Consider the following 26,863-nt stretch of genomic DNA (forward strand, 5'->3'; position numbering starts at 1 on the left):
TATAGCGTTTAAATCTTTAGACACTGGGAAGGTTAGCGAGGCTTTCTTATTATCCGTGAAGTAAGCCTCCTCAACCTGCTCAGGTGTTGTGTCAGCAATATTCAACACACTTTTGCAAAAGATGTCGCCCCCCGCGGCACATCCCCATCACCGTCTGCAATGTCAGAATCGGTATCCGTGTCATCTTGTATAATCTGGGCAAAAGCACCTTTTTGAGGGTGTATGCTAGGGACCCCAGAAGGAACAGAACCGGACCAAACCGCCATAGAATTCTGTAAAACCTGAGTTGTAGTTTCAGTCTGTGCTACCCTAGTAGAAATCTGAGAAATCATAACCTTAAGAGAGGCTAACCACTCAGGCTCCCTTGCAGGGATCTGTGATAAAACAGTACAGTCCTGATCACATGGAATGGAATCATCCTGAGAGGAATTATTTTCTGCAGCATATGACACAGAGTCCCTAGACATGGCTTTTGGAGACAGCAAACACTCCACACACACAGGAAAGGACAGATACAGTTTCCCCCTAAGAATGCCAAGAGAGCCACAGAGATTGGAGCCAACCCATACACAGCGCTTTTTAGATGGAGGGACGCCACTACCCAGCGCTTACTGTGCACCGTAATAGGCTACACAGCCTCCCCAGCCCCCTCTACAACCCCCTGGTACCGTACAGGATAGCTGGAGTTGATTTGGAGGGACAGCTCTCCCTGTCAGCATCTCCACATGGATCTGCAGGCAGGAAAAATGGCGCTGAACGCTGCTGGGTCCGCTCTGAGAAGCTCCGCCCCCTTTCATGGCGCTGCTTCCCGCTCCACTGTTAGTTTATACTGGCCTGAGGATTTTGCTGGCATAGGAACCGGGGCCCCTGACAGACTTCAATACCAGTGTAGGGTACGGCGCTGGCTCAGGGCACCCCTCACAGCGCCGCACTAAGTACCACTGCGCTGCCACCCTGTTGCCACCATCTTCACACTGGCTCTCCGCTTGCCAGGGAGGCCGGTGACTCACTCGCCACTTGAATCTTCTGGCTCTGTAAGGGGGTGGCGGCATGCTGCGGGGGTAAGCGATCACCTGTGACGGCGAACGATCATTCCCCTCAGGAGCTCAGTGTCCTGTCAGCGGAGATAGTGGCTCAGACACCTCAGGGCGGACACTACTTCCCCCCCCCCCTTAGTCCCACGAAGCAGGGAGGCTTTTCCCAGCAGCCTCCCTGTGCCTATACTCTAATAAAATAATAAAACCAGAGAAACTCCTATGGAGCTCCCCTAGCTGTTACCGGCTCCTGCGGGCACATTTTCTAAATGGAGTCTGGTAGGAGGGGCATAGAGGGAGGAGCCAGCCCACACTCTCAAACTCTTAAAGTGCCAATGGCTCCTGGTGGACCCGTCTATACCCCATGGTACTAATGTGGACCCCAGCATCCTCAAGGACGTAAGAGAAATACTGTAAATATATGTAAAGGGCCCTACACACTGGCAGATAATACTGCACGATATGAACGTTCTCTTTCATTAATGAACGAGAACTCGATCATATCGTGCAGTGTGTAGGCACCAACGATGAACGATTGGTGCCCCATCGCTTATGCATGCATGCCAATATGGACGAGATTGTCCATATTAGCATGCATTGCTATGGCGCCGGGGGGAGTGAAGAAACTTCACTCCCCCCGTCACCTCCCTCCCGCAGCCGGGTCGCCCATCTGCCGTATCGGCAGTCGGGCAGTTCGGCGGCGGGTCGCCCAGTCTGTAGGGCCCTTAAGTTATGACAGTAAGATGATAATAGAACTTTCTATCTCATGTGGCCCATTTCTTGTTTGTAATGTTTTTGTTATACTGCATCCAGTAGCTGGAGAGATGCCTACATCCAAGCATTCTATTTGCATACAAGTTAAATTACCCACATTTTCGTCAACAAAAAGCTTGCTAACAGTATGATTTTGTAAAAATTATGAAGTAATGCTGAATTTCCCAGAAGAGAGGACCAAGTGTAAGTGGGTTATTCTATTTTTTAAAGAGATCCCAAAGTGAACAATGCACTTGCATATCTAACCCTGTATCTCATATGTACCTTAGGAAGTTATTTGTTTTTGAACTTAAGGTGCTCTGTAACAGGTTCCGGAGCCTTACCTCCGACGGGTGCTCCCAGGGCTTGCCGTCCCGCTGGTTGGCGCGGCTGCAGCGGCAGGGAGCTGCTGGCGGCGGGTCCTCCTGGACGGATGTGTGGCTGCCGAGGGCCGGGAGTCTGGAGAGCCGGGCGCTGCGGTAAGGTCCTCTAGTGTGACACAGCATAGTGAGTCAGAGTCAGAAGCTGGCTAAAGCTGTGTGCTAACAGCTGAGTATGTCTCTTGTGCTGGGGGCAGCCATGTTGGAGACCAGAGCATTACCAATTAAGTTCCTATTCTGTGTCCAGCCAATCCTGCGTGTTCACCCCTTACAAAAAGGGCTGGCTCAGAGGGAGAGTGTCAGTGCTTCAAGTTGCCTCCTTGTGAAAGGTTCTCCAGCTCTGTGCTCCCAGGTTACTTCTGGTTCCCTGGTCCTGGTTGCTCTCATCTATCGGTTACCTAAACGCTGCTGCAATCCTGCTGTCTAAGTCCGTTGCCACTCGTGGAAGCGCTCACGGGGTCCCAGGTCGTAGAGGAGCTCAAGGTGCTAACGGCAGTTCTCGCAGACGTCTTCATTTCCTCTAAGTCCAAGTTCTTCAGCCTCGTCTTTCAATCACAAATCACAAGTCTTCATTTCCTCAAAGTCCAAATTCTTCATCCCAGTCTTTTAACCACAGTCTTCAGTTCTTCTTTACCGGAGTTCTTCAGCTTCACTATTCAAGTCATTTAACCATAGACTCTAATTCTTCCAGTTTCGTCAATTTCTTTAATATTCATGTACAGCCTGTAAATCATTAAAACTACAGTTACCTTTCTACGGAGTCCTCCTTTTCCTTTACGCCCTCCGGCCAATGTTAACAATTAGTTTGGCCTCCACCCCATGAGGAGGAATTACATTCAGCCACCTCGTTTACTCTCCTCACAGGTAGCTGTCCCTTCAGCCAATACTCGCTTGTCGGAACCCCAACTTACGCCGAGCGTGACAGTAAGCACTGACCCAATGGATCCGGCAAGTGAGCAGGCTACCGGGGGCGATGCCTCTGTGGATATTATGACTCGTCTAAATAAACAGGAGGCCATGCAAGCACAGATTGTACAGTTCATGCAGAATATGTCCACTCGTTTGGATTCTCTTCACGCAGCCATATCCACATTATGACATAATTATCTACGACATCTTCCTTTGGGTCTTACACAACATTGTCCAGTTTCAGCAACTGGACAGGTTATTGAGGACAGTTTAGTAAGAAGCTCAGCCACAGGGTTCTGTCAATCACAACCGCTTTATAGCACAGAGCTTAAACTTGTTAGGAATTGGCAAGAGCCACTTAGCTCAGTACAATATATGATGAACAACAGGGTTAAATATTGTGCACCATACCCAAGGTTAACACTGTGGAGACCATGGACTCAAAGAAGAAATTGTTATTCTCATCCTTTAAAAAAATAAGAATTTACTCACCGGTAATTCTATTTCTCGTAGTCCGTAGTGGATGCTGGGGACTCCGTAAGGACCATGGGGAATAGACGGCTCCGCAGGAGACTGGGCACATCTAAAGAAAGATTTAGGACTATCTGGTGTGCACTGGCTCCTCCCCCTATGACCCTCCTCCAAGCCTCAGTTAGGAACTGTGCCCGGAAGAGCTGACACAATAAGGAAGGATTTTTGAATCCCGGGTAAGACTCATACCAGCCACACCAATCACACCATATAACACGTGATAGGAACCCCGGTTAACAGTATGATAACAAATGGAGCCTCTGAAGAGATGGCTCACAACAAAACCCGATTTTTGTAACAATAACTATGTACAGGTATTGCAGACAATCCGCACTTGGGATGGGCGCCCAGCATCCACTACGGACTACAAGAAATAGAATTACCGGTGAGTAAATTCTTATTTTCTCTGACGTCCTAGTGGATGCTGGGGACTCCGTAAGGACCATGGGGATTATACCAAAGCTCCCAAACGGGCGGGAGAGTGCGGATGACTCTGCAGCACCGAATGAGAGAAATCCAGGTCCTCCTCAGCCAGGGTATCAAATTTGTAGAATTTCGCAAACGTGTTTGCCCCCGACCAAGTAGCTGCTCGGCAAAGTTGTAAAGCTAAGACCCCTCGGGCAGCCGCCCAAGATGAGCCCACCTTCCGCGTGGAATGGGCTTTTACAGATTTAGGCTGCGGTAAGCCTACCGCAGAATGCGCCAGCTGAATAGTGCTACAAATCCAGCGCGCAATAGACTGCTTAGAAGCAGGAGCACCCAGCTTGGTGGGTGCATACAGCATAAACAGCGAGTCAGTCTTTCTGACTCCAGCCGTCCTGGAAATATAAATTATTAGGGCCCTGACTACGTCCAGCAACTTGGAATCCTCCAAGTCCCTAGTAGCCGCAGGCACCACAATAGGTTGGTTCAAGTGAAAAGCTGAGACCACCTTTGGGAGAAACGGAGGACGAGTCCTCAATTCTGCCCTATCCATATGGAAAATCAGATAAGGGCTTTTACAAGACAAAGCCGCCAATTCTGAAACCCGCCTGGCCGACGCCAAGGCCAACAGCATGACCACTTTCCACGTGAGATATTTTAAATCCACAGTCTTAAGTGGTTCGAACCAATGTGATTTCAGGAATGCCAAAACCACATTGAGATCCCAAGGTGCCACTGGGGGCACAAAAGGAGGCTGAATACGCAGTACTCCTTTGACAAAAGTCTGAACTTCGGGCAGTGAAGCCAGTTCTTTTTGGAAGAAAATCGACAGAGCCGAAATCTGGAGCTTTATGGACCCCAATTTGAGGCCCAACGACACCCCTGCTTGCAGGAAGTGCAGGAATCGACCCAGTTGAAACTCCTCCGTCGGGGCCTTCATGGCCTCACACCAAGCAACATATTTTCGCCAAATGCGGTGATAATGTCTTGCGGTGACATCCTTCCTGGCTTTGATCAGGGTAGGGATGACTTCCTCCGGAATACCCTTTTCCTTCAGGATCCGGTGTTCAACCGCCATGCCGTCAAACGCAGCCGCGGTAAGTCTTGGAACAGACAGGGTCCCTGCTGCAGCAGGTCTTGTCTGAGCGGCAGAGGCCAAGGGTCCTCTGTAAGCATCTCTTGAAGTTCCGGGTACCAAGCCCTTCTTGGCCAATCCGGAGCCACGAGTATGGTTTTCACTCCTCGCCTTCTTATTATTCTCAGTACCTTGGGTATGAGAGGTAGAGGAGGAAACACATAAACCGACTGGTACACCCATGGTGTCACTAGAGCGTCCACCGCTATCGCCTGAGGGTCTCTTGACCGGGCGCAATATCTTTTCAACTTCTTGTTGAGGCGGGACGCCATCATGTCTACCTGTGGTTTTTCCCACCGGTTGACCAGCATTTGGAAGACTTCTGGATGAAGTCCCCATTCTCCCGAGTGGAGGTCGTGCCTGCTGAGGAAGTCTGCTTCCCAGTTGTCCACTCCCTGAATGAACACTGCCGTCAGTGCTAACACATGATTCTCTGCCCATCTGAGAATCCTTGTGGCTTCTGCCATCGCCATCCTGCTTCTCGTGCCGCCCTGTCTGTTTACATGGGCGACCGCCGTGATGTTGTCTGACTGGATCAGTACCGGCTGGTTTTGAAGCAGGGGTCTTGCCTGGCTTAGGGCATTGTAAATGGCCCTCAGTTCCAGGATATTTATGTGAAGAGAAATCTCCTGATTTGACCACAGTCCTTGGAAATTTCTTCCCTTTGTGACTGCCCCCCAGCCCCGAAGGCTGGCATCCGTGGTCACCAGGACCCAGTCCTGTATTACGAATCTGCGGCCCTCTAGTAGATGAGCCCTCTGCAGCTACCACAGCAGCGACACCCTGGTTCTGGCCGATAGGGTTATCCGCTGTTGCATCTGGAGATGGGACCCGGACCATTTGTCCAACAGGTCCCACTGGAACGTCCTTGCGTGGAACCTTCCGAATGGAATTGCTTCGTACGAAGCTACCATTTTTCCCAGGACTCGTGTGCATTGATGTACCGACACTTTTCCTGGTTTTAGGATGTCTCTGACCAGAGATGACAATTCCTCGGCTTTTTCCAGTGGAAGAAACACTCTTTTCTGGTCTGTGTCCAGAATCATTCCCAGGAACAGAAGACGTGTCATCGGGACCAGCTGTGACTTTGGAATGTTTAGAATCCAGCCGTGCTGTTGTAGCACTTCCTGAGAAAGTGCCACTCCCACTATCAACTGTTCTTTGGACCTCGCCTTTATCAGGAGATCGTCCAAGTACGGGATAATTAAAACTCCCTTCTTGCGAAGGAGTATCATCATTTCGGCCATTACCTTGGTAAAGACCCTCGGTGCCGTGGATAACCCAAACGGCAGTGTCTGGAACTGATAGTGACAGTCCTGTACCACAAATCTGAGGTACTCCTGGTGCGGAGGGTAAATGGGGACATGCAGGTACGCATCCTTGAAGTCCAGGGATACCATGTAATCCCCCTCCTCCAGGCTCGCAATAACCGCCCTGAGCGATTCCATCTTGAACTTGAAACTTTTGATATAAGTGTTCAAGGCTTTTAAATTTAAGATGGGTCTCACCGAACCGTCCGGTTTCGGTACCACAAACATTGTGGAGTAGTAACCCTTTCCTTGCTGAAGGAGGGGTACCTTGACGATCACTTTCTGTGAATACAGTTTTTGAATAGCCACCAACACTGCCTCCCTGGCAGAGGGAGTTCCCGGCAAGGCAGATTTTAGGAAACGGCGGGGGGGGAGACGTCTCAAATTCCAGCCTGTACCCCTGAGATACTACTTGAAGGACCCAGCGATCCACTTGTGAGAGAGCCCACTGTGTGCTGAAAAACCTGAGACGTGCCCCCACCGTTCCCGATTCCGCCTGAGCAGCCCCAGCGTCATGCTGTGGACTTACCGGACGCAGGGGAGGACTTCTGCTCCTGGGAACTAGCTGTGTGTTGCAGCTTTTTCCCCCTTCCTCTGCCCCTCGGCAGAAAGGATGAGCCTCTAGCCCGCTTATTTTTCTGGGGCCGAAAGGACTGTACCTGATAATACGGTGCTTTCTTTTGCTGTGGGGTAGCCTGTGGCAAAAAGGTCGATTTCCCAGCAGTAGCTGTGGAAACGAGGTCTGAAAGACCTTCCCCAAAAAGTTCCACCCCTTTATAGGGTAAAACTTCCATGTGCCGCTTGGAGTCGGCATCACCTGACCATTGCCTAAGTCCATAACCCCCGTCTGGCGGCAATGGACATAGCGCTTATTTTTGATGCCAGCCGGCAAATATCCCTCTGTGCATCACGCATGTATAAGACCGCGTCTTTTATATGGTCAATCGTTAGCAAAATATTGTCCCTATCCATGGTATCAATGTTTTCCGACAGGGAGTCTGACCACGCCGCAGCAGCACTGCACATCCAAGCTGATGCAATAGCGGGTCTCAATATAATGCCAGTGTGTGTGTATATAGCTTTAAGGGTACTTTCCAGCTTTCTATCAGCAGGTTCTTTTAGGGCGGCCGTATCCGGAGACGGTAGTGCCACCTTCTTTGATAAGCGTGTCAGCGCTTTATCTACCCTAGGGGGTGTTTCCCAGCGTGACCTATCCTCTGGCGGGAAAGGGTACGCAGCCATTAACCGTTTAGAAATGATCAATTTCTTATCTGGGGAAGTCCACGCTTCCTCACACACCTCATTTAATTCGTCAGATGCAGGAAAAACTACTGGTAGTTTTTTCTCACCAAACATAATACCCTTTTTTGTGGTACCTGGGGTATCATCAGAAATGTGTAATACATTTTTCATAGCCTCAATCATATAACGGGTGGATCAATTGGAGGGTACACTCGTCTCATCATCGTCGACACTGGAGTCGGTATCCGTGTCGACATCTGTATCTGTCATCTGAGGTAGCGGGCGTTTTATAGCCCCTGATGACATTTGAGACGCTTGGACAGGCACAAGCTGAGTAGCCGGCTGTCCTATGTCGTCAAACCTTTAATGTAAGGAGCTGACACTGTCACGTAATTCCTTCCATAAGTCCATCCACACTGGTGTCGACCCCGCAGGGGGTGACATCACATTCACAGGCATTTGCTCCGCCTCCACATCATTATCCTCATCATACATGTCGACACAGCAGTACCGACACACAGCAGACACACAGGGAATGCTCTTACAGAGGACAGGACCCCACAAAGCCCTTTGGGGAGACAGAGGGAGAGTATGCCAGCACACACCAGGGCGCTATATAACACAGGGATATCACTATACAGAGTGTTTTCCCCTATAGCTGCCTATAATATATATATACTGCGCCTAAATTGTGCCCCCCCCCTCTCTTTTTTACCCTTTCTGTAGTGCAGGACTGCAGGGGAGAGCCAGGGAGCTTCCTTCCAGCGAAGCTGTGAGGGAATAATGGCGCCAGTGTGCTGAGGGAGTTGGCTCTGCCCCTTTTTCGGCGGGCTTTCTCCCGCTATTTTATCGTTTCTGGCAGGGGTTAATATACACCTATATAGCCTCTGGGGCTATATATGGTGTTAGTTTTGCCAGCCAAGGTGTTATTATTGCTGCTCAGGGCGCCCCCCCCCCCCCAGCGCCCTGCACCCATCAGTGACCGCAGTGTGTGGTGTGCATGAGGAGCAATGGCGCACAGCTGCAGTGCTGTGCGCTACCTTGGAGAAGACAGAAGTCTTCAGCCGCCGATTTTCCGGACCACCTTCTTGTTTCTGGCTCTGTAAGGGGGACGGCGGCGCGGCTCCGGGAATGGACGACGAGGTCGGGTCCTGTGTTCGATCCCTCTGGAGCTGATGGTGTCCAGTAGCCTAAGAAGCCCAAGCTACCACCACTTAGGCAGGTTCGCTTCTTCTCCCCTTAGTCCCTCGTTGCAGTGAGCCTGTTGCCAGCAGGTCTCACTGAAAATAAAAAACCTAAACTATACTTTCTTCTAGGAGCTCAGGAGAGCCCCTAGTGTGCATCCAGCTCAGCCGGGCACAGAAATCTAACTGAGGCTTGGAGGAGGGTCATAGGGGGAGGAGCCAGTGCACACCAGATAGTCCTAAATCTTTCTTTAGATGTGCCCAGTCTCCTGCGGAGCCGTCTATTCCCCATGGTCCTTACGGAGTCCCCAGCATCCACTAGGACGTCAGAGAAAGAAACAATATCTGTGTGTATTTGAAACATAGCACAACATTTTGTCTGACTTTTTGTTATTAGTGGCTTATACAAAGGATGCCCTGTGTATGGGCTGGTGTGTTTATAATAGGTCTATCATTCAGTACAGGGATTAGTAGCCAACCCTGATGGAGAGTAGCCACAACTCTGTGCAGAACCAGAATAAACAATTGTGGCATCCCTCTGCAGGGACTATAAGACTGTTATCCGTGCCGCTTGTCAACTTATTAAATTGCGACTGTGGAGATTGGTGTCCTTAACCTGGTTGCTAGGCAACCCTGACCTCCGACAAGAGGCTCTTTTTTTCAAACCAGTCTAAAGCAATTCTTTACAGGTCTCTCATTAGCGTTCCAACTAACTGAATTAAGTAAAGAATATAACCAACTTTAGATTCAGTAAAAACAATGTTCACTCATTTAAATTATTAAAAGTGCTCTAGAAATTTACCAACCACCAAAACTCCAGAAAAAAGTAATAGAAGTTCACTACAGACAGATAAGTACTTGCGCACCTTAAACTATTATCCCATTTGCAATGATTACATTTTACAATATCGAGACTCACAGTATAATATACCATAGGGTACTTAACAGGGGTTCTGGATGACACGCCGACCTGAAGAATGCAGACAGCAAAAAGACCAACAACAGAAGACAGACAGACACCAGTCAGACAGTGGTTAAACACCGACAGATAAAACTCAGACACAGGTAATATATAGACAATGGAAACACCGACAAGGCCAACAGCCCGACAGGACAAAGACCGACAGTTCATAGGTCAGACAACAGTCACATCGACAACCCCATAACCGACAGCGCATACATCGACAACAAAACAGATCGACACGTCATTCATCAGACAACAATGATACTGAACAACAACAGACCGACAGCATATACACAGACACATAAAAGACCGACAGAACACACATCAGACATGCATTAGATCGACACGCAAAAGACCGACAGCGCATACATAGACAGTAAAAGAGACCGAAATGTAATTTACTAGACATCAATTAAATAGACAATCCCAAAATGCAGACAGCACATACATAGAGAGCTAAATGACTGACAATACATAACTCAGACCCCAATAAGACCGACACGTAATAGGCCGACAGCGTATACATAGACAGCTAAATGACCGACAATACATACATATAACAGAATCAAATAATACCGACATGCAAAGACCGACAGATTATTAGGACAGGGGACCATATATCGATTTCATAGACTTCTGAGATTTTCATTTCCCCAACACTACCCTCCTACACACAGACATGTCGCCGCATACACACCTGCACCCTTAGCTCCAAATAGCTTTTGCGGGTGGACAGGGGTCCCAGTGTCCAGTCCTGTATGGCCCTCTACCGCTGGCATGAGCTACCACCATAGCTCGTCGTCACCCCAGCAACCCCCTGCGATACTCTCATCCTTGGAACTACAGGTCCCAGACATACCTGTTAGCAGTCCTACTAGCAAGCCCAACTCATACAGGCTAAAGTCATGCTCGCCCCCCCCACACACATACCTCCCCCCAGTCCCTGCAGCGCACCCCTTCCCCTCAGTCACCCCTCTCCCGTCCCCCCACTATTTCTGGGCGCCCTGTCCTGGACGCCTCCATCGTCACCCCAGCAATAGTATGCCGTCTAGACTAAGACACGCCTACGCTAATAGCGTTACCCCCGGCGCTACTTTGATCCGTGGAACTACAGGTCCCAGCCAGACCTGTTAGCGTTCTAACTAGCAAACCCAACTCATACAGGCTAAAGTCATCCGCGCAACGCCCCCCCCCCCCCAGTCCCTGCAGCGCACCCCTTCCCCTCAGTCACCCCTTTCACATCTCCCTGGGCGCATGGCTTTAGTTGTGTACTCCAGGGCGGGGTGAACACCCCCCCCCCCCCCGGCACCCCTCCATAGCTATTGCAGGCGATAGCGGGCCGTCCAGGACGAGACGCTATGAGTCCCGTCCACCTGCAATAGCTATTGAGAGCGTTGCGTCCAGGTATGGACGCAATGCCGTGACTGAGTGTACAGGGGTGGTGTAGGAGAACTACAAGTCTCAGGACTGAAGATTTGGCCATGTTTTTGAGTAAGAATACCTGTATAATAACTGTTTGTTATGTGTAATATTATATTTTGGCAATGAATGTGTGTCGGTCTTATTAATATCTGACATATGTCCTGTCGGACTTTTAACTGTTTCTATATGAGTTGTCTGTCTTTTGTGTGTCGGTCTTATTAATGTCTGATATATGTCCTGTCGGACTTTTAGTGTGTCGGTCTAATTGATGTCTGAATGAGGTCATTTCTGTCTCTTTATTTGTCTATGGATTCGCCGTCAGTCTAATAACTGTCTATGTATGCGCTGTCTCTCTCTTAAATGTCTATGTATTCGTTGTCTGTGTTATGTTTGTGTCGGTCTACTTGTCATCTCATAAATGCCCTGTCGGAATTTCAGGTCTCTATGTATTCAATGTCGGTCTTCAACAGTGTCTATATAATACGGATCTGATGGATAAATGTCGGACTTTTTTTTGTCTATGTATACGCTGTCGATCTTTTATATGTCTGATTAATTACATTGTCTAACTTATCTATGTCGAAGTATGATTAATGTCTAACTATTATTTGACGGGAAACCTCCAATGTCTGACAATCACTGTCGGACTAATGAATGTCGGTAAAATAACAATAGGACCGCTATACCACACCCACTTAACAACAGATAAAATTCCTCAATATTGGATGTTTGGCAGAACATATTTAAAAGCCTGAAGCTTTTAAATATTGTTTTTATTTTACCTCTTTCAAGTGCAAGGAGAAATTCTCTATTCCTCTGCAGTTCTCTCATGAATTCTTCATTTTGTAAGAAGAGAGCAATTCTCTCATCCTGCAAATACTGCTTCCACTTTCGCTCCTGGTCCATGGAGCCAGGCTCCTTCTTAGAATCCTCACAACGTAGTGAAGAAGAAGTTCCACTTTGGCAGGTCTAAAGAAAATAAATGAAGAAATATTGTTTGTTACCTTATCTATTAAATTATTTGTTTACATTTTTTTTTTCTTCAAAAGATACAGCGTGAAAGTCACATGAGTAAGTCAATTTAGCCACGACCGAGAAAATGTATTGAGTTTCATTCAGAGCTGGAACATAGTCTGTGTGGTGTAGTCTCAGAGTTTATAAGGATCTATACAAACCTGCACGGCTGATAAGCAGGAATCCCTAAACCAGCACAAACAGGTAGAGGGAACATTCAGCTTACCCATGGTGCCATTCACTGGAGCTCCAGAAGCTCTGTGGTTCATCTAAAAACTAAGGCTCTGTGAGGATGATTTTAGGAAGAAGCCCAATATGAAGCCACAGGGTTCATGATATCAGGAAGATGGCAGCTTATGATGGGTCCTTACAGTCACCCCCCCCCCCCTCCTTTCCCCCCATTCTGTGTGATTACTTAAGTGTGCATAATGGCCCTCATTCCGAGTTGTTCGCTCGCAAGGCGATTTTAGCAGAGTTGCTCACGCTAAGCCGCCGCCTACTGGGAGTGAATCTTAGCATCTTAAAATTGCGAACGATGTATTCGCAATATTGCGATTACACACCTCGTAGCAGTTTCTGAGTAGCTCCAGACTTACTCGGCATCTGCGATCAGTTCAGTGCTTGTCGTTCCTGGTTTGACGTCACAAACACACCCAGCGTTCGTCCAGACACTCCTCCGTTTCTCCGGCCACTCCTGCGTTTTTTCCGGAAACGGTAGCGTTTTTTCCCACACGCCCATAAAACGGCCTGTTTCCGCCCAGTAACACCCATTTCCTGTCAATCACATTACGATCGCCAGAATGATGAAAAAGCCGTGAGTAAAAATCCTAAGTGCATAGCAAATTTACTTGGCGCAGTCGCAGTGCGGACATTGCGCATGCGCATTAAGCGGAAAATCGCTGCGATGCGAAGAATTTTACAGAGCGAACAACTCGGAATGAGGGCCAATGTCTAAATGAATATACACCCATCATGGATGGAACTCCTCAGGGACTTTTAGCAAGCTTGTATTTCACAGCGGAGAGGTCATGATCTAATCTATTACTGCACACATTTGATTTTCTTATGAATTTTTTTTATTTTAAGACATAAATTGTAGCAATGACCTACTGCTGCAATTTGTACTTTTGCATGTGCTTTTAAAATGAAACCAATGCTTTTTTGAGTATGTGTTGTACATAAGGCAAATAGTCATTCTCCCTATTGAAGAGTAATAAGAGACTGTCAGCTCATAGTGTTAATCAACAGCAATTAAAACAAAGCTTCAAGGTTGTTCTCTACTTAAAATATTACGATTTAAAAAAAAAAAAACAGAAGATGCAATGTCAGTATTTAATTAAATGGATTCCCAAATAAGTACAAATTAAATTGATTGTTATCACCCTTTACCCGTTGACGGGAGTGTGCATGCACTGTGACATGTATACTACAGGAATTGTTAGAATCTATTTAGTAAAAGTAAATGAATGACTATAACGGTAATAGTAGGATCTATGCTAATGTGTGTACTGTCCATTACCACTATCATCAGAAAAATGAAAGGCTAGTAAATGGATTATACTGGTTTTATGAAAAGCTATACAGCTGAAACAGCAATCTCATTCACCAAAGGCAGACAAGAGAAAAAAACGTCAATCCTGTTATAGCGTGCAGTAAATTAAATGGAAAGCTATATTTAGTTTTTAAATGGGTAGTTACAGAAAGTTCATCAACATGTTTTACATCTACATATTCATTTCTGTCGTTTTAGGGGAAGGCTGAGCAACACAGAGGGGGGAGACTGAGCGACACAGAGAAGGGGGAGGCTGAGCGACACAGAGAAGGGGGAGGCTGAGCGACACAGAGAAGGGGGGAGGCTGAGCGACACAGAGAAGGGGGGAGGCTGAGCGACACAGAGAAGGGGGAGGGTGCTAAGCGACACAGGGGACCGGAGGCTGCAAAGACAGGAGGTTGGAGTAACGGGGGAACAAGGCTGGAAGGACAGGAAACTGGAGTAACGGGACAGGAAGCTGAAAAGACAGGGGCCAGAGGCTTGAAAGACAGGGACAGAAGGCTATAAAGACATGAGGATGAAGAGAAACAATGAGCAAAAGCCTGGAGGGAATACAGGGGGCACGAGGTGACACGAGTCAGGTTGAACCTCTGTTGTATTATGATGACATTGGTTATATTCCTACACAGGCATCTTTCAGACCATGTGATCTCTTACATGAAGAGTGAATACAGACTGAAGACTGTCTGTCCAGTGAGGATGAAGTTGTTCAAAGGCTCCCCATTGCAAAGAAACTACCATATAGGTAAGGTGTATTTGGAGTGGAATGGAGATAAAATGCTCCCAGAGTGACATGTGGCCATGCTCATTTATTTGTGTGCCTTCAATGCACACGCACAGTAAAACAAAGAAATTTACTCTCTTTGCACCACTGGTGAGAACCAGCCAAAAGCGACAATCAGTCTATGATGCTTCTGGTGCCAAAGAGCACTCACAGTTACACAGCCATTTTAAAGTGGTGCACAAATACGCTCACCACTTTAGATGGTGATGCAATTTTAGAATGTAAATTATTTCTTAATGTTTGCTGGGGAGTAAAATTGTTCGGCCATAGTAAATATGCTGTTTTGAGAAATTACGGACATTTTTACTTTACCAGATGAGATTATTTTCTTGGATGAATATCTAAACAAAAAAGGGATGCCTGTAATACATTTAGCCACTTAGCCACTAAATGATTTATTAAAGGAACAATGAGGATTAATTAAGCAGGACTTTAGGAGAAAAATTCTGCAGATATGTGCTCATACCTAGCCTCAATACACCGTGAAGCACAAAATGTATTGCGCCTTAATCATGTATTTCTCATGTTAATGTGCATATTAATTGCAATGTGATGTGACAAAACATCTTCGCGAGACAGCACTCATTTATTTGATATGCAGCACTTGTATATCTGTGTGAGACTGAGTATAAGGGGTCTATTTACTAAGCCTTGGATGGAGATAAAGTGGACGGAGATAAAGTACCAACTAATCAACACCTAACTGTTATTTTCCAAACCCAGCCTGTGACATGACAGTTAGACACTGATTAGCTGGTACTTTATCTTTGTCCTCTTTACCACCATCCAATGCTTAGTAAATAGACCCCTAAATCTGTATGTGAAGAACAACATATTCTAACATGAAAAAAATCTGCAGCCACTGCATCGCAGCACCTTGTATACAAATCCAGGCTCAGTCGCACATAGATATAGAAGTGTTGTATATCAAATGAATCAGTGAAGTCCCGTGAATCAGTTTTGTCGCATTGCTATTCTCACATTTGCACGAAAACAGATGCTCAGCACAAGCAGAGACGCACAGGACATGGGGGGTCATTCCGAGTTGATCGCTCGCTAGCAGTTTTTAGCAGCCGTGCAAACGCATAGTCGCCACCCACCGAGGAGTGTATTTTTGCTTTTCAGAAGTGCGAACGCCTGTGCAGCAGAGCGCCTGCAAAAAAAATTGTGCAAAACAAGACCAGCCCTGGACTTACTCTTCGTGTGCGTTGATTCTAACGCTGGAGGGTTGGCTTTTGATGTCCCACACCCGCGCAGCGTTCACCCAGCCACGCCTGCGTTTTCCCCGGCACGCCTGCGTTTTTCCAAACACTCCCTGAATACGGTCAGTTGCCACCCAGAAACGCCCGCTTCCTGTCAATCTTCTTGTGTTGTGCCGTGCGAATAAAAGCTTCGCTAGAACCTGTGCAAAACCACAAAGGTCTTTGTAACCATACGTCGCGCGTACGCATTGCGGTGCATGAGCAGAAATGCAGATTTTTAGCTTGATCGCTGCGCTGCGATTAACGTCAGCTAGCGATCAACTCGGAATAACCCCCATGGTGCACAAAAAAGGGATATTTGTTGTGACTGGATTAATAGTATATGAAGACACATTTGATTACTTTAATGGATGGTGTGGTAATTATTATATTATACAGGGAGTTGGGAGCACCCACAGTGCTCATCCCGCACCTTTAGCAATGTTTCACCTGGTGGCCACCTGAACCATGTTTCCACAGAAATCAGCGGAAATCTAGTGCATGATCAGTAGGTGGAGATTACTTTTATAACAAATAACCTTTGTTACCTTCAGTGCTTTATCTTCTCTGCATGTAAAATATTGTCAGGGCAGAGGGGGTTAAACACATTCACTCAGGCTCATTCATGTCTTGAAATAACCAATTAAAGTGTCACTTTCTAACTCAGTGGTACTTAACCTTGTTGGAAGTACTCAACACCGCAAGTTTCATATGTGCATTCACCGAACTCTTCATAGTTGGAAAAAAAATAAAAAAAAATTCAAATTCAAAACACAGATATATATTTTATTAGTGCACAAAATAAACAATGCATCAGTTGCACATAAAATTACTGTGCTCAAAGAACAAAACATGAAAGCCACACAAAAACATAACTCAATGAATATTTACTGCAAATCAATGTGACTTTTGCTGTTGACTTTTAGAGACAAGTTCAGAAATGCACGGCTTCACCTTGGCAAGTGCCACTCTCATATCATTTTCGCAAACAAAGTCTGTTCCTTTTCTTCGTTTTTATGTCTACCATCCTCGAAAAGGATTGTTCGCAAAGATACGTTGTAACAAACGGCATTGAGTATCTCAAGGGCTTTCTTAGCAATGAGAGGGTATGGTACGATTTGGTGACACCTAAACGTTGAGAGTGTTGTTGTTCTAAAGAGTTGCTGTTGAACCTGGCTCTGCTGAAGTTCAATGATTTCGTCGAGGTACTCATTGACATCTGCTGTCGCAACACTAAACGTGAACGGCTGCCTCACTCATGCTGGATATGACTCTGGTGGGGAAGTATCCATCGAGAGACTTTGCGAGCTCATTAAAGTGCATGGCAATTGCTTGCTTCAGTTCCCCGGGTACAGAAATGTCTCCGATTCCAAACTCATCTTCGATCTTCCTTACATAGTCGCCCAGCAAGGAAAAGTTTGCAAAGTTATCATTCTCTGTTCATCGTTTACATAATGGCAGCTTGTTTTGAAAAGCCTTCAGGTTTTCTTCTGCTTCAATAATGTTGACTCCACCCCCCTGCATCTGTTGATTGAGAGCATCGAAGATATCGGCCACGTACGCCAAAATGAGAATTTTCGAAGCAATCTGTATGACAATGTTGGTGCTCTCGCAAAAACAGGGCTAATTCCACACGCATGGCAAAAACACGATTCAGCACCTTTCCCTGGGATAACCACCGAATGTTAGAATGGTACAGAAGTACCTCGAATTCAGAGCCCATTTCATTACACAGCTCTTTGAAGATGCAGTGCTTCAGAGCACTATTTCGCACATAGTTCACACATTCCACTATAATTTTTAATACTTCTGCCAGTTTTGGGGGCAAGGTTTTTGTTGCCAACGCATGCCTGTGCAGAACACAGTGCGTAATAATGATGTGTGGTGAAGCAACTTTCACCAGTGCATCAAAACCAGAGTTTCGTCCCAGCATGGCTGGAGTTCCATCCGAACAAATTGCAGAAACCATAGCCAACGAAAGATCGTTGTCTCTGAAGAAGTCATCCGCAAGTTTCTTCATGTCGGCTGCCTTAGTTGTTGTTGTTGTTGTTGTTGTAGTAAGAGTCTTACAAAATAAAAAAACCTTCCTTTATCATGTTGTCTTTCACATAGTGCACAAATACAACAAGCTGGCTTAGATTGGAAACATTGGTGGTCTCGTCGAGTTGGAGGCTGAATTTTGCTGGGCTTGAAATCAGATCTGCAACTACTTGAGCCAAGATGTCATTGCTCATGTCGTCTATTCTGCTACTGATGGTGTCATTTGAAAGAGGAATTTGGAACAACTAATTTTCAGCAGCTTTTCCCAGCATGATATTCGCCATCTTCAACGCAGCTGGTTTTACGAGTATTTCACCAATGGTGTGTGGTTTTCCCTGCTTTGCGATCAGGTACGCAACTTCGTATGATGCTGTTAAGATCTGTTTGTCGATGGGTACAAAGCCGAGACAGGCAGAGTAGCTCTTTCACCAAATCTAGCTCGCTTCACCTTGAATTCAGCAAGCAGTGTGTTCTTGTATGTGGTGTGGTTCTTGTATTTGGCATCTCCAAAAGTGGAAGAGGAAAAGAAGGCTCTTGTGTGGGCGCACTCTTAATTAATTGAAATAAATTGCATTCGTTTTTAATTGTAAAAACTAATGAAATTTATTTCAATTAATTAAGAGTGCGCCCACACAAGAGCCTTCTTTTCCTCTCCCACTTTTGACATATGCTCTTTCTGGCTCTGGGCGCACCACCAACCTGGACATAGATTTGATAATCTATCCAACTAATCTTTATTGTCCGTTTTTTGGTTTATCCAATTTGACCTTTGACATAGAGACCAGTGCCGGGTCGTCCCTTCTTTCTTCTCAATTTGCCATCTCCATGCAGCTTTAGGAAGTGTTCCCTTAGTTTTGCTAGTGCTAGACTAGAATTGCTCAACTTGGCATTGCAAATCATGCATTGAGGACGCTGACTTCCATCACATTCCGTTATACACGCAAATCCATATTGTACGTATTCATCCGACCACTTTCTTATTATGCTCGACTTAGTACGAAGGGACTGGAATATTGAAAAGGAAATCACAAATGACGTCGACTACTAAGTGCACCAAGTTCCCTGCAGCACAGATATCAAGGCCAAGCGAGCAGCCAATGAAGGCCATGCTGAGCATGACATCACGAATCATGCGAGTGGGGTGAACAGCAGGGTTGCCAGGTCGTGCCATGTGTGGTATTTTAGGCCATTCGTCAATACCCTTCAGTTTCTTATGGTGAAACATTGAAAATACCATAAAAAGTATTGTGTGAATGCCAAAAGTATATTAATGCACCTGGCAACCCTGGCGAACAGAATCGACACACACCTCCACCGAACCCTTGAGACTGACTCACCGAACCCCTGGGGTCCGATCGAACTCAGGTTAAGAACCACTGCAGAGTTTTTATCTATAGTACCAAAAGTTTAAATACAGCTGTGCTTCATATCAGGCAGGTGCAGCTACTAAAAGCTTGGCACCAGCATCATTTGCAAGACATAAATGAATGCTTCACTGCCTTAAGTAACAAATATGAACTATAATCATAGCAACCGCTCAAAATATGACAAGTCTGACTAGATGGTGGGGTCACTCACTTTGAGCAGTAATGGCAAAAAAAAAAAAAGAAAAAACACACACACACACACACACACACACACACACATCTTCTGTTGTTAGAGAGGCGTCTCCCAGAGTGAGTACAATGAATGATAAATATCATTCAGTGCAGTATCACACAAACTTTAATATACAGTGTACTAAAGCTACACAATGTCTTTTAAGCTTTACATGCATCATTTAAATGTGCTTATGTATTGTACAAGATGAATATATTAACAAATACTACTAAAAGCACCTACTAAAGTGGTTAATGATTTGGTCACCACTCTCTTCTCATACAAACACTACAATCCCTAGGTCTAAAAGACACAGCCCTTTGTTGGTTCCTATCCTACCTATCTAATCGCTCCTTCAGTGTTTGTTTCTCTGATTCCACCTCTCCTTCGCTACCTCTATCAGTTGGAGTACCGCAAGGCTCAGTCTTGGGTCCTCTGCTTTTCTCAATCTATAACTCATCTCTTGGTAAACTAATCAGCTCTTTTGGATTTCAGTATAAACTAATCAGCTCTTTTGGATTTCAGTATAAACTAATCAGCTCTTTTGGATTTCAGTATCATTTGTACGCAGATGATACTCAAATCTACCTATCCTCCCCTGACTTGTCCCTATCTGTACTGGGCGTGTCACTGAATGCCTTTCTGCCATTTCATCTTGGATGACATCTCGCCACTTCAAACTTAATATTTCAAAAACAGAGTTACTTATATTTCCACCGGCCATAGAGGTACCAACCTGATATCTCTATCACTGTTGAAAACTCAACAATCAACCCTACCCCACAAGCTCGCTGCCTAGGTGTCATCCTTGACTCTGATCTGTCCTTTGTTTCCCACATTCAATCTGTCTCAAAATCATGCTACATGCATCTATAAAACATATCCAAAATACGACCATACCTTGCAGAAGACACTGCAAAAACTCTAATCCTTGTTCTCATTATCTCCCGCATTGATTATTGCAATAGTCTCCTAAGTGGTCTTCCCAAACCGAGACTCTCACCACTACAATCCATTCTGAATGCAGCTGCGAGGCTAATCTTCCTCGCTAGACGTTCATCGTCTGCAGATCCACTGTCAGTCCCTCCATTGGTTACCTGTATTCTACCATATTCAATATAAAATACTTTTACTCACACACAAGGCCATTAACCAAACTACACCAACGTACATCACTTCGCTTATCTTAAAATATCTCCCAACCCGACCTCTTCGCTCTTCACAAAATCTGCATTTCTCATCAACACTCATTACTCGCTCCCACTCACAATTGCAGGACTTTCTTCGGGCTGCACACTCTGTGGAATGGCCTACCACGCATAATAAGATTCTCCTCTATTCTACAAACCTTCAGGCGTTCCCTGAAAACACACCTCTTCAGCCAAGCGTATCAAATGACAGAACCGCCCACATAACTTTCATAAACTTTACTATAAAATTGCATCAACTCTGCACAGTCCACACATATCCTCACGTCTCCTCATCCTTCCTCTCGACCCCGGTTCATCATTGCTGTAAGACCATATCATACAGCCCACCAAGAACCTTTGGAATCTGGTGGACAACTATGCAATTGATAGCACCTATCCTTGTGTATCCATGCCTATTTCTCTATAGACTGTAAGCTTACGAGCAGGGCCTTCTTACCTCTATCACGGTTTGTTATTACCCAGTTTTGTTATATCATTGTTATTTCCAATTGTAAAGCGCAACGGAATTTGCTGCGCTTTATAAGAAACTGTTAATAAATAAATAATAAATATTTGCCTGCTGCACAAAATGTAACTGTTCTCACGGGATCAGAATACTATGGTAATATCATAGATCAGTATTATCATAGATAATCATAATATCATAGATCAGTATTTCCAGTCACAGAACTAATGGGAGGTTTTTCAATCTTTCTGAAAAGTAAAAAAGGAGGTCACACTTCCTTTCTAGGTTTGATACCCTCCCCATAAAAACAGATGAGACGCGGAAAACACGCTTACATTTTTTACTTCTTATCAGAGATTTCTGAACATGTTACATCTTCTATTTGCGCTTTTAAGTGGAAATTATATCTCATTTTTTAAGAGGAGCTGCCAATTACCATTTCCTAACCCACACAAAAAAAAAGAAAAAAGTTTTTTAGATGATGCATTCATTTAAATTTGTGTAAATTGCCACAACAAAGGCGAACCTCTGAATTTAATAAACGCTCAATAATTACACTAAAAAAGGTGTAGACACATTTAAGTAAAATATTTTTTTAAAAGACCGTGGGGTATATTTACTAAGGTCCCGATTTTGACCGAGATGCCGTTTTTTCTTCAAAGTGTCATCTCGGTAATTTACTAAGCAAAAATCACGGCAGTGATGAGGGCATTCGTAATATTTTGGAAGTCCTAGGAAAAAATCACGAATCAATACACCATCGGTCAAATACGCCTGCAATTTGCTAGAAATCGGGAATTTACTAAAAAGTGCAAAACACAAACACTGCCGACAATAGCCAAACACTGCCGTGCTGAAATACAAATCGTGAAAAAGTGCTAAAAAAAACCAGACCTGCTTTTTTATCCCGTGTTTGCATAGGCATGCACGGATCCATGAGATCCGTGCATGTTTTTCAGTGGAAAGGGGGGGGAAATGTTCTAAATTTTCAGAAAAAAAATTGCGTGGGGTCCCCCCTCCTAAGGCAAACCAGCCTCGGGCTCTTTGAGCCGATCCTGGTTGCAGAAATATGGGGGAAAAATGGACAGGGGTTCCCCCATATTTAAGCAACCAGCATCGGGCTCTGCGCCTGGTCCTGGTTCCAAAAATACGGGGGACAAAAAGAGTAGGGGTCCCCCGTATTTTTTAAACCAGCACCGGGCTCCACTAGCTGGACAGATAATGCCACAGCCGGGGGTCACTTTTATACAGTGCCTTGCGGCCGTGGCATCAAATATCCAACTAGTCACCCCTGGCTGGAGTACCCTGGGGTAGTGGGGACCCCTTCAATCAAGGGGTCCCCCCCCGCAGCCACCCAAGGGCCAGGGGTGAAGCCCGAGGCTGTCCCCCCCATCCAATAGGCTGCGGATGGGGGGCTGATAGCCTTTGTGAAAAGTGATTGATATTGTTTTTAGTAGCAGTACTACAAGGCCCAGCAAGCCTCCCCCACAAGCTGGTACTTGGAGAACCACAAGTACCAGCATGCGGCGGGAAAACGGGCCCGCTGGTACCTGTAGTACTACTACTAAAAAAACACCCCAATAAAGACAACACACACACACCTTGAAAGTATAACTTTAATACATCCATCCACACCTCCATATACACATACTTACCTTATGTTCCCACGCAGGTCGGTCCTCTTCTCCAGTAGAATCCATGGTGTACCTGTAGAAAAAATTATACTCACATAATCCAGTGTTTTCGGCTCCTCGGTAAATCCTTTTGTAATCCACGTACTTGAAAAAATAAAAAAACGGATACCCGACCACGAACTGAAAGGGGACCCATGTTTTCACATGGGCCCCCTTTCCCCGAATGCCAGAAACCCACTCTGACTGATGTCTAAGTGGGTTTCTTCAGCCAATCAGGGAGCGCCACGTTGTAGCACCCTCCTGATCGGCTGTGTGCTCCTGTACTGTATGACAGGCGGCACACGGCAGTGTTACAATGTAGCACCTATGCGCTCCATTGTAACCAATGGTGGGAACTTTCAGGTCAGCGGTTGACCGAAAGTGACCTCACCGCTGACCTGAAAGTTCCCACCATTGGTTACAATGGAGCGCATAGGCGCTACATTGTAACACTGCCGTGTGCCGCCTGTCAGACAGTACAGGAGCACACAGCCGATCAGGAGGGTGCTACAACGTGGCGCTCCCTGATTGGCTGAGGAAACCCACTTAGACATCAGTCAGAGTGGGTTTCTGGCATTCGGGGAAAGGGGGCCCATGTGAAAACATGGGTCCCCTTTCAGTTCGTGGTCGGGTATCCGTTTTTTTATTTTTTCAAGTACGTGGATTACAAAAGGATTTACAGAGGAGCCGAAAACACTGGATTATGTGAGTATAATTTTTTCTACAGGTACACCATGGATTCTACTGGAGAAGAGGACGACCTGCGTGGGAACATAAGGTAAGTATGTGTATATGGAGGTGTGGATGGATGTATTAAAGTTATACTTTCAAGGTGTGTGTGTGTTGTCTTTATTGGGGTGTTTTTTTAGTAGTAGTAGTACTACAGGTACCAGCGGGCCCGTTTTCCCGCCGCATGCTGGTACTTGTGGTTCTCCAAGTACCAGCTTGTGGGGGAGGCTTGCTGGGCCTTGTAGTACTGCTACTAAAAACAATATCAATCACTTTTCACAAAGGCTATCAGCCCCCCATCCGCAGCCTATTGGATGGGGGGGACAGCCTCGGGCTTCACCCCTGGCCCTTGGGTGGCTGGGGGGGGACCCCTTGATTGAAGGGGTCCCCACTCCCCCAGGGTACCCCGGCCAGGGGTGACTAGTTGGATATTTGATGCCACGGCCGCAAGGCACTGTATAAAAGTGACCCCCGGCTGTGGCATTATCTGTCCAGCTAGTGGAGCCCGGTGCTGGTTTAAAAAATACGGGGGACCCCTACTCTTTTTGTCCCCCGTATTTTTGGAACCAGGACCAGGCGCAGAGCCCGATGCTGGTTGCTTAAATATGGGGGAACCCCTGTCCATTTTTTTCCCATATTTCTGCTACCAGGATCGGTTTAAAGAGCCCGAGGCTGGTTTGCCTTAGGAGGGGGGACCCCACCCAAATTTTTTTTTACATTTAAACTTTTTTTTATTTTATAACAAAGTGCACAATGAAGCCCAGCACGGATCTCTCAGATCCGGCCGAGATTCATTGTATTAAAGTCGGCAGTGTTTTACAAGTCACTCACGTAAAACACTGCCTAAAAAAACGAATGACATCGACATCGGAAAACCCGAAAATGCAGAATACGGCAGCTTAGTAAATTAGTCGTAATCAATTCAAAAAGTTGCATATTTACACTTTCGATGTCATTCGTGATTGAACTTTGACCTCAAACGGGAAAACACGAATCTTAGTAAATTTACCCCCGTGTGTATAAAAGGGAACAGAAAGTGTTTAAAAGAATATATATTGGCCATCATGTATAATCAACATTTCTGTGCAATATTCTTATATTGATAATGGTATAATGCTGAATGTATATTCAGGATTGGCCCAGTGCCCTTGTCTTTATTGTGCAGTATAGGTCTATGCTGTGGTGCTGAAGATACGATTCCATACAAGTTCACTTTATTACAGACTTTGTACATAATAGGTATAGGTACAGTGTAATTAATATTTTCATTTGTCTGCTATAATTCACCTCCCTTAAATCTCTGATGTAATTTTTACTCCAGAGAGATACAGTACAGTATATTAGGTTGTCTGCTTTGTTACAAACAGCTGTGTCATTTCAGCTAGATTCTGCATGCAGCTCTTAACAGGGAGTTGTATACTTTGTATGGCTTACATATATTAACAACCATCCCCTGAAGACAATGGGGGTAATTCTGACCCGTTAGCACGCTGCGGTTCATCGCTGCAGTGCGAACGGGTTGGAACTGCGCATGCGCGGCGCCCGCAATGCACACGCGCATCGTTGTCGCAACGACCAGAAGATTGACAGCGGGGAGGAGTACCGGGGCGGATATTTACTGTTTTACGGGTGTGGAAATCCGAGCCCAGGCGTGTCCAGGCGTTTGGAGGGCGGTTGTAACTGCAGGGCTGGTCTTGTTCTGCACAAAACTTTTTTAGCATAGCAGGGCTGCACAAGCGATCGCAGCCCTGCTATGCTAAAATACCCTCCCTCATAGGCGGCGTCTAGTTGATCGCACGGGCAGCAAAAAGTTGCTACGTGCGATCAACTCGGAATGATCCCCAATGCTGGCAGTAGTACAAAGAACTAGATTCTGCAGTGTGCCCCTTTTACAGTAAAGGGTATTTTGTAGCAGAGGTATGTTTTTATGCTACCAAAAAGGAGTAGATTGTGCCAGTGAGACAGAACAGTAACAAGTAAATGTAAATAATAAGAATTTACTTACCGATAATTCTATTTCTCGTAGTCCGTAGTGGATGCTGGGAACTCCGTAAGGACCATGGGGAATAGCGGCTCCGCAGGAGACTGGGCACAAAAGTAAAGCTTTAGGACTACCTGGTGTGCAATGGCTCCTCCCCCTATGACCCTCCTCCAAGCCTCAGTTAGGATACTGTGCCCGGACGAGCGTACACAATAAGGAAGGATTTATGAATCCCGGGTAAGACTCATACCAGCCACACCAATCACACCGTACAACTTGTGATCTGAACCCAGTTAAAAGCATGATAACAGAGGAGCCTCTGGATAGATGGCTCACAACAATAACCCGATTTAGTTAACAATAACTATGTACAAGTATTGCAGACAATCCGCACTTGGGATGGGCGCCCAGCATCCACTACGGACTACGAGAAATAGAATTATCGGTAAGTAAATTCTTATTTTCTCTGACGTCCTAGTGGATGCTGGGAACTCCGTAAGGACCATGGGGATTATACCAAAGCTCCCAAACGGGCGGGAGAGTGCGGATGACTCTGCAGCACCGAATGAGAGAACTCCAGGTCCTCCTCAGCCAGGGTATCAAATTTGTAGAATTTAGCAAACGTGTTTTCCCCTGACCAAGTAGCTGCTCGGCAAAGTTGTAAAGCCGAGACCCCTCGGGCAGCCGCCCAAGATGAGCCCACCTTCCTTGTGGAATGGGCTTTTACAGATTTTGGCTGTGGCAGGCCTGCCACAGAATGTGCAAGCTGAATTGTATTACAAATCCAACGAGCAATAGTCTGCTTAGAAGCAGGAGCACCCAGCTTGTTGGGTGCATACAGGATAAACAGCGAGTCAGATTTTCTGACTCCAGCCGTCCTGGAAACATATTTTCAAGGCCCTGACTACGTCCAACAACTTGGAGTCCTCCAAGTCACTAGTAGCCGCAGGTACCACAATAGGTTGGTTCAGATGAAACACTGAAACCACCTTAGGGAGAAAATGAGGACGAGTCCTCAATTCCGCCCTGTCTGAATGGAAGATCAGATAAGGGCTTTTACAGGATAAAGCCCGCCAATTCTGACACGCGCATGGCCGAGGCCAGGGCCAACAACATGACCACTTTCCATGTGAGATATTTTAACTCCACAGATTCAAGTGGTTCAAACCAATGTGACTTTAGGAACCACAAAACTGCATTGAGATCCCAAGGTGCCACTGGAGGCACAAAAGGAGGCTGTATATGCAGTACCCCTTTTACAAACGTCTGAACTTCAGGAACTGAAGCTAGTTCTTTCTGGAAGAAAA

At 46.0% G+C, this 26,863-nt stretch overlaps 1 protein-coding gene across 1 annotated transcript in view; it reads right to left on the reverse strand.

Annotated features, from left to right (window-relative positions):
• CUEDC1 (CUE domain containing 1) overlaps window positions 1–26,863 on the reverse strand; it is a 387,720-nt gene that overhangs the window by 117,117 nt on the left and 243,740 nt on the right. The window contains exon 5 of the mRNA XM_063954793.1: window positions 12,070–12,256. Coding sequence (XP_063810863.1) covers window positions 12,070–12,256 — 187 coding nt within the window. The remainder of the gene's footprint in view (window positions 1–12,069; window positions 12,257–26,863) is intronic.

Source organism: Pseudophryne corroboree, chromosome 2, assembly GCF_028390025.1.
Source record: "Pseudophryne corroboree isolate aPseCor3 chromosome 2, aPseCor3.hap2, whole genome shotgun sequence".
NCBI lineage: Eukaryota > Metazoa > Chordata > Amphibia > Anura > Myobatrachidae > Pseudophryne > Pseudophryne corroboree.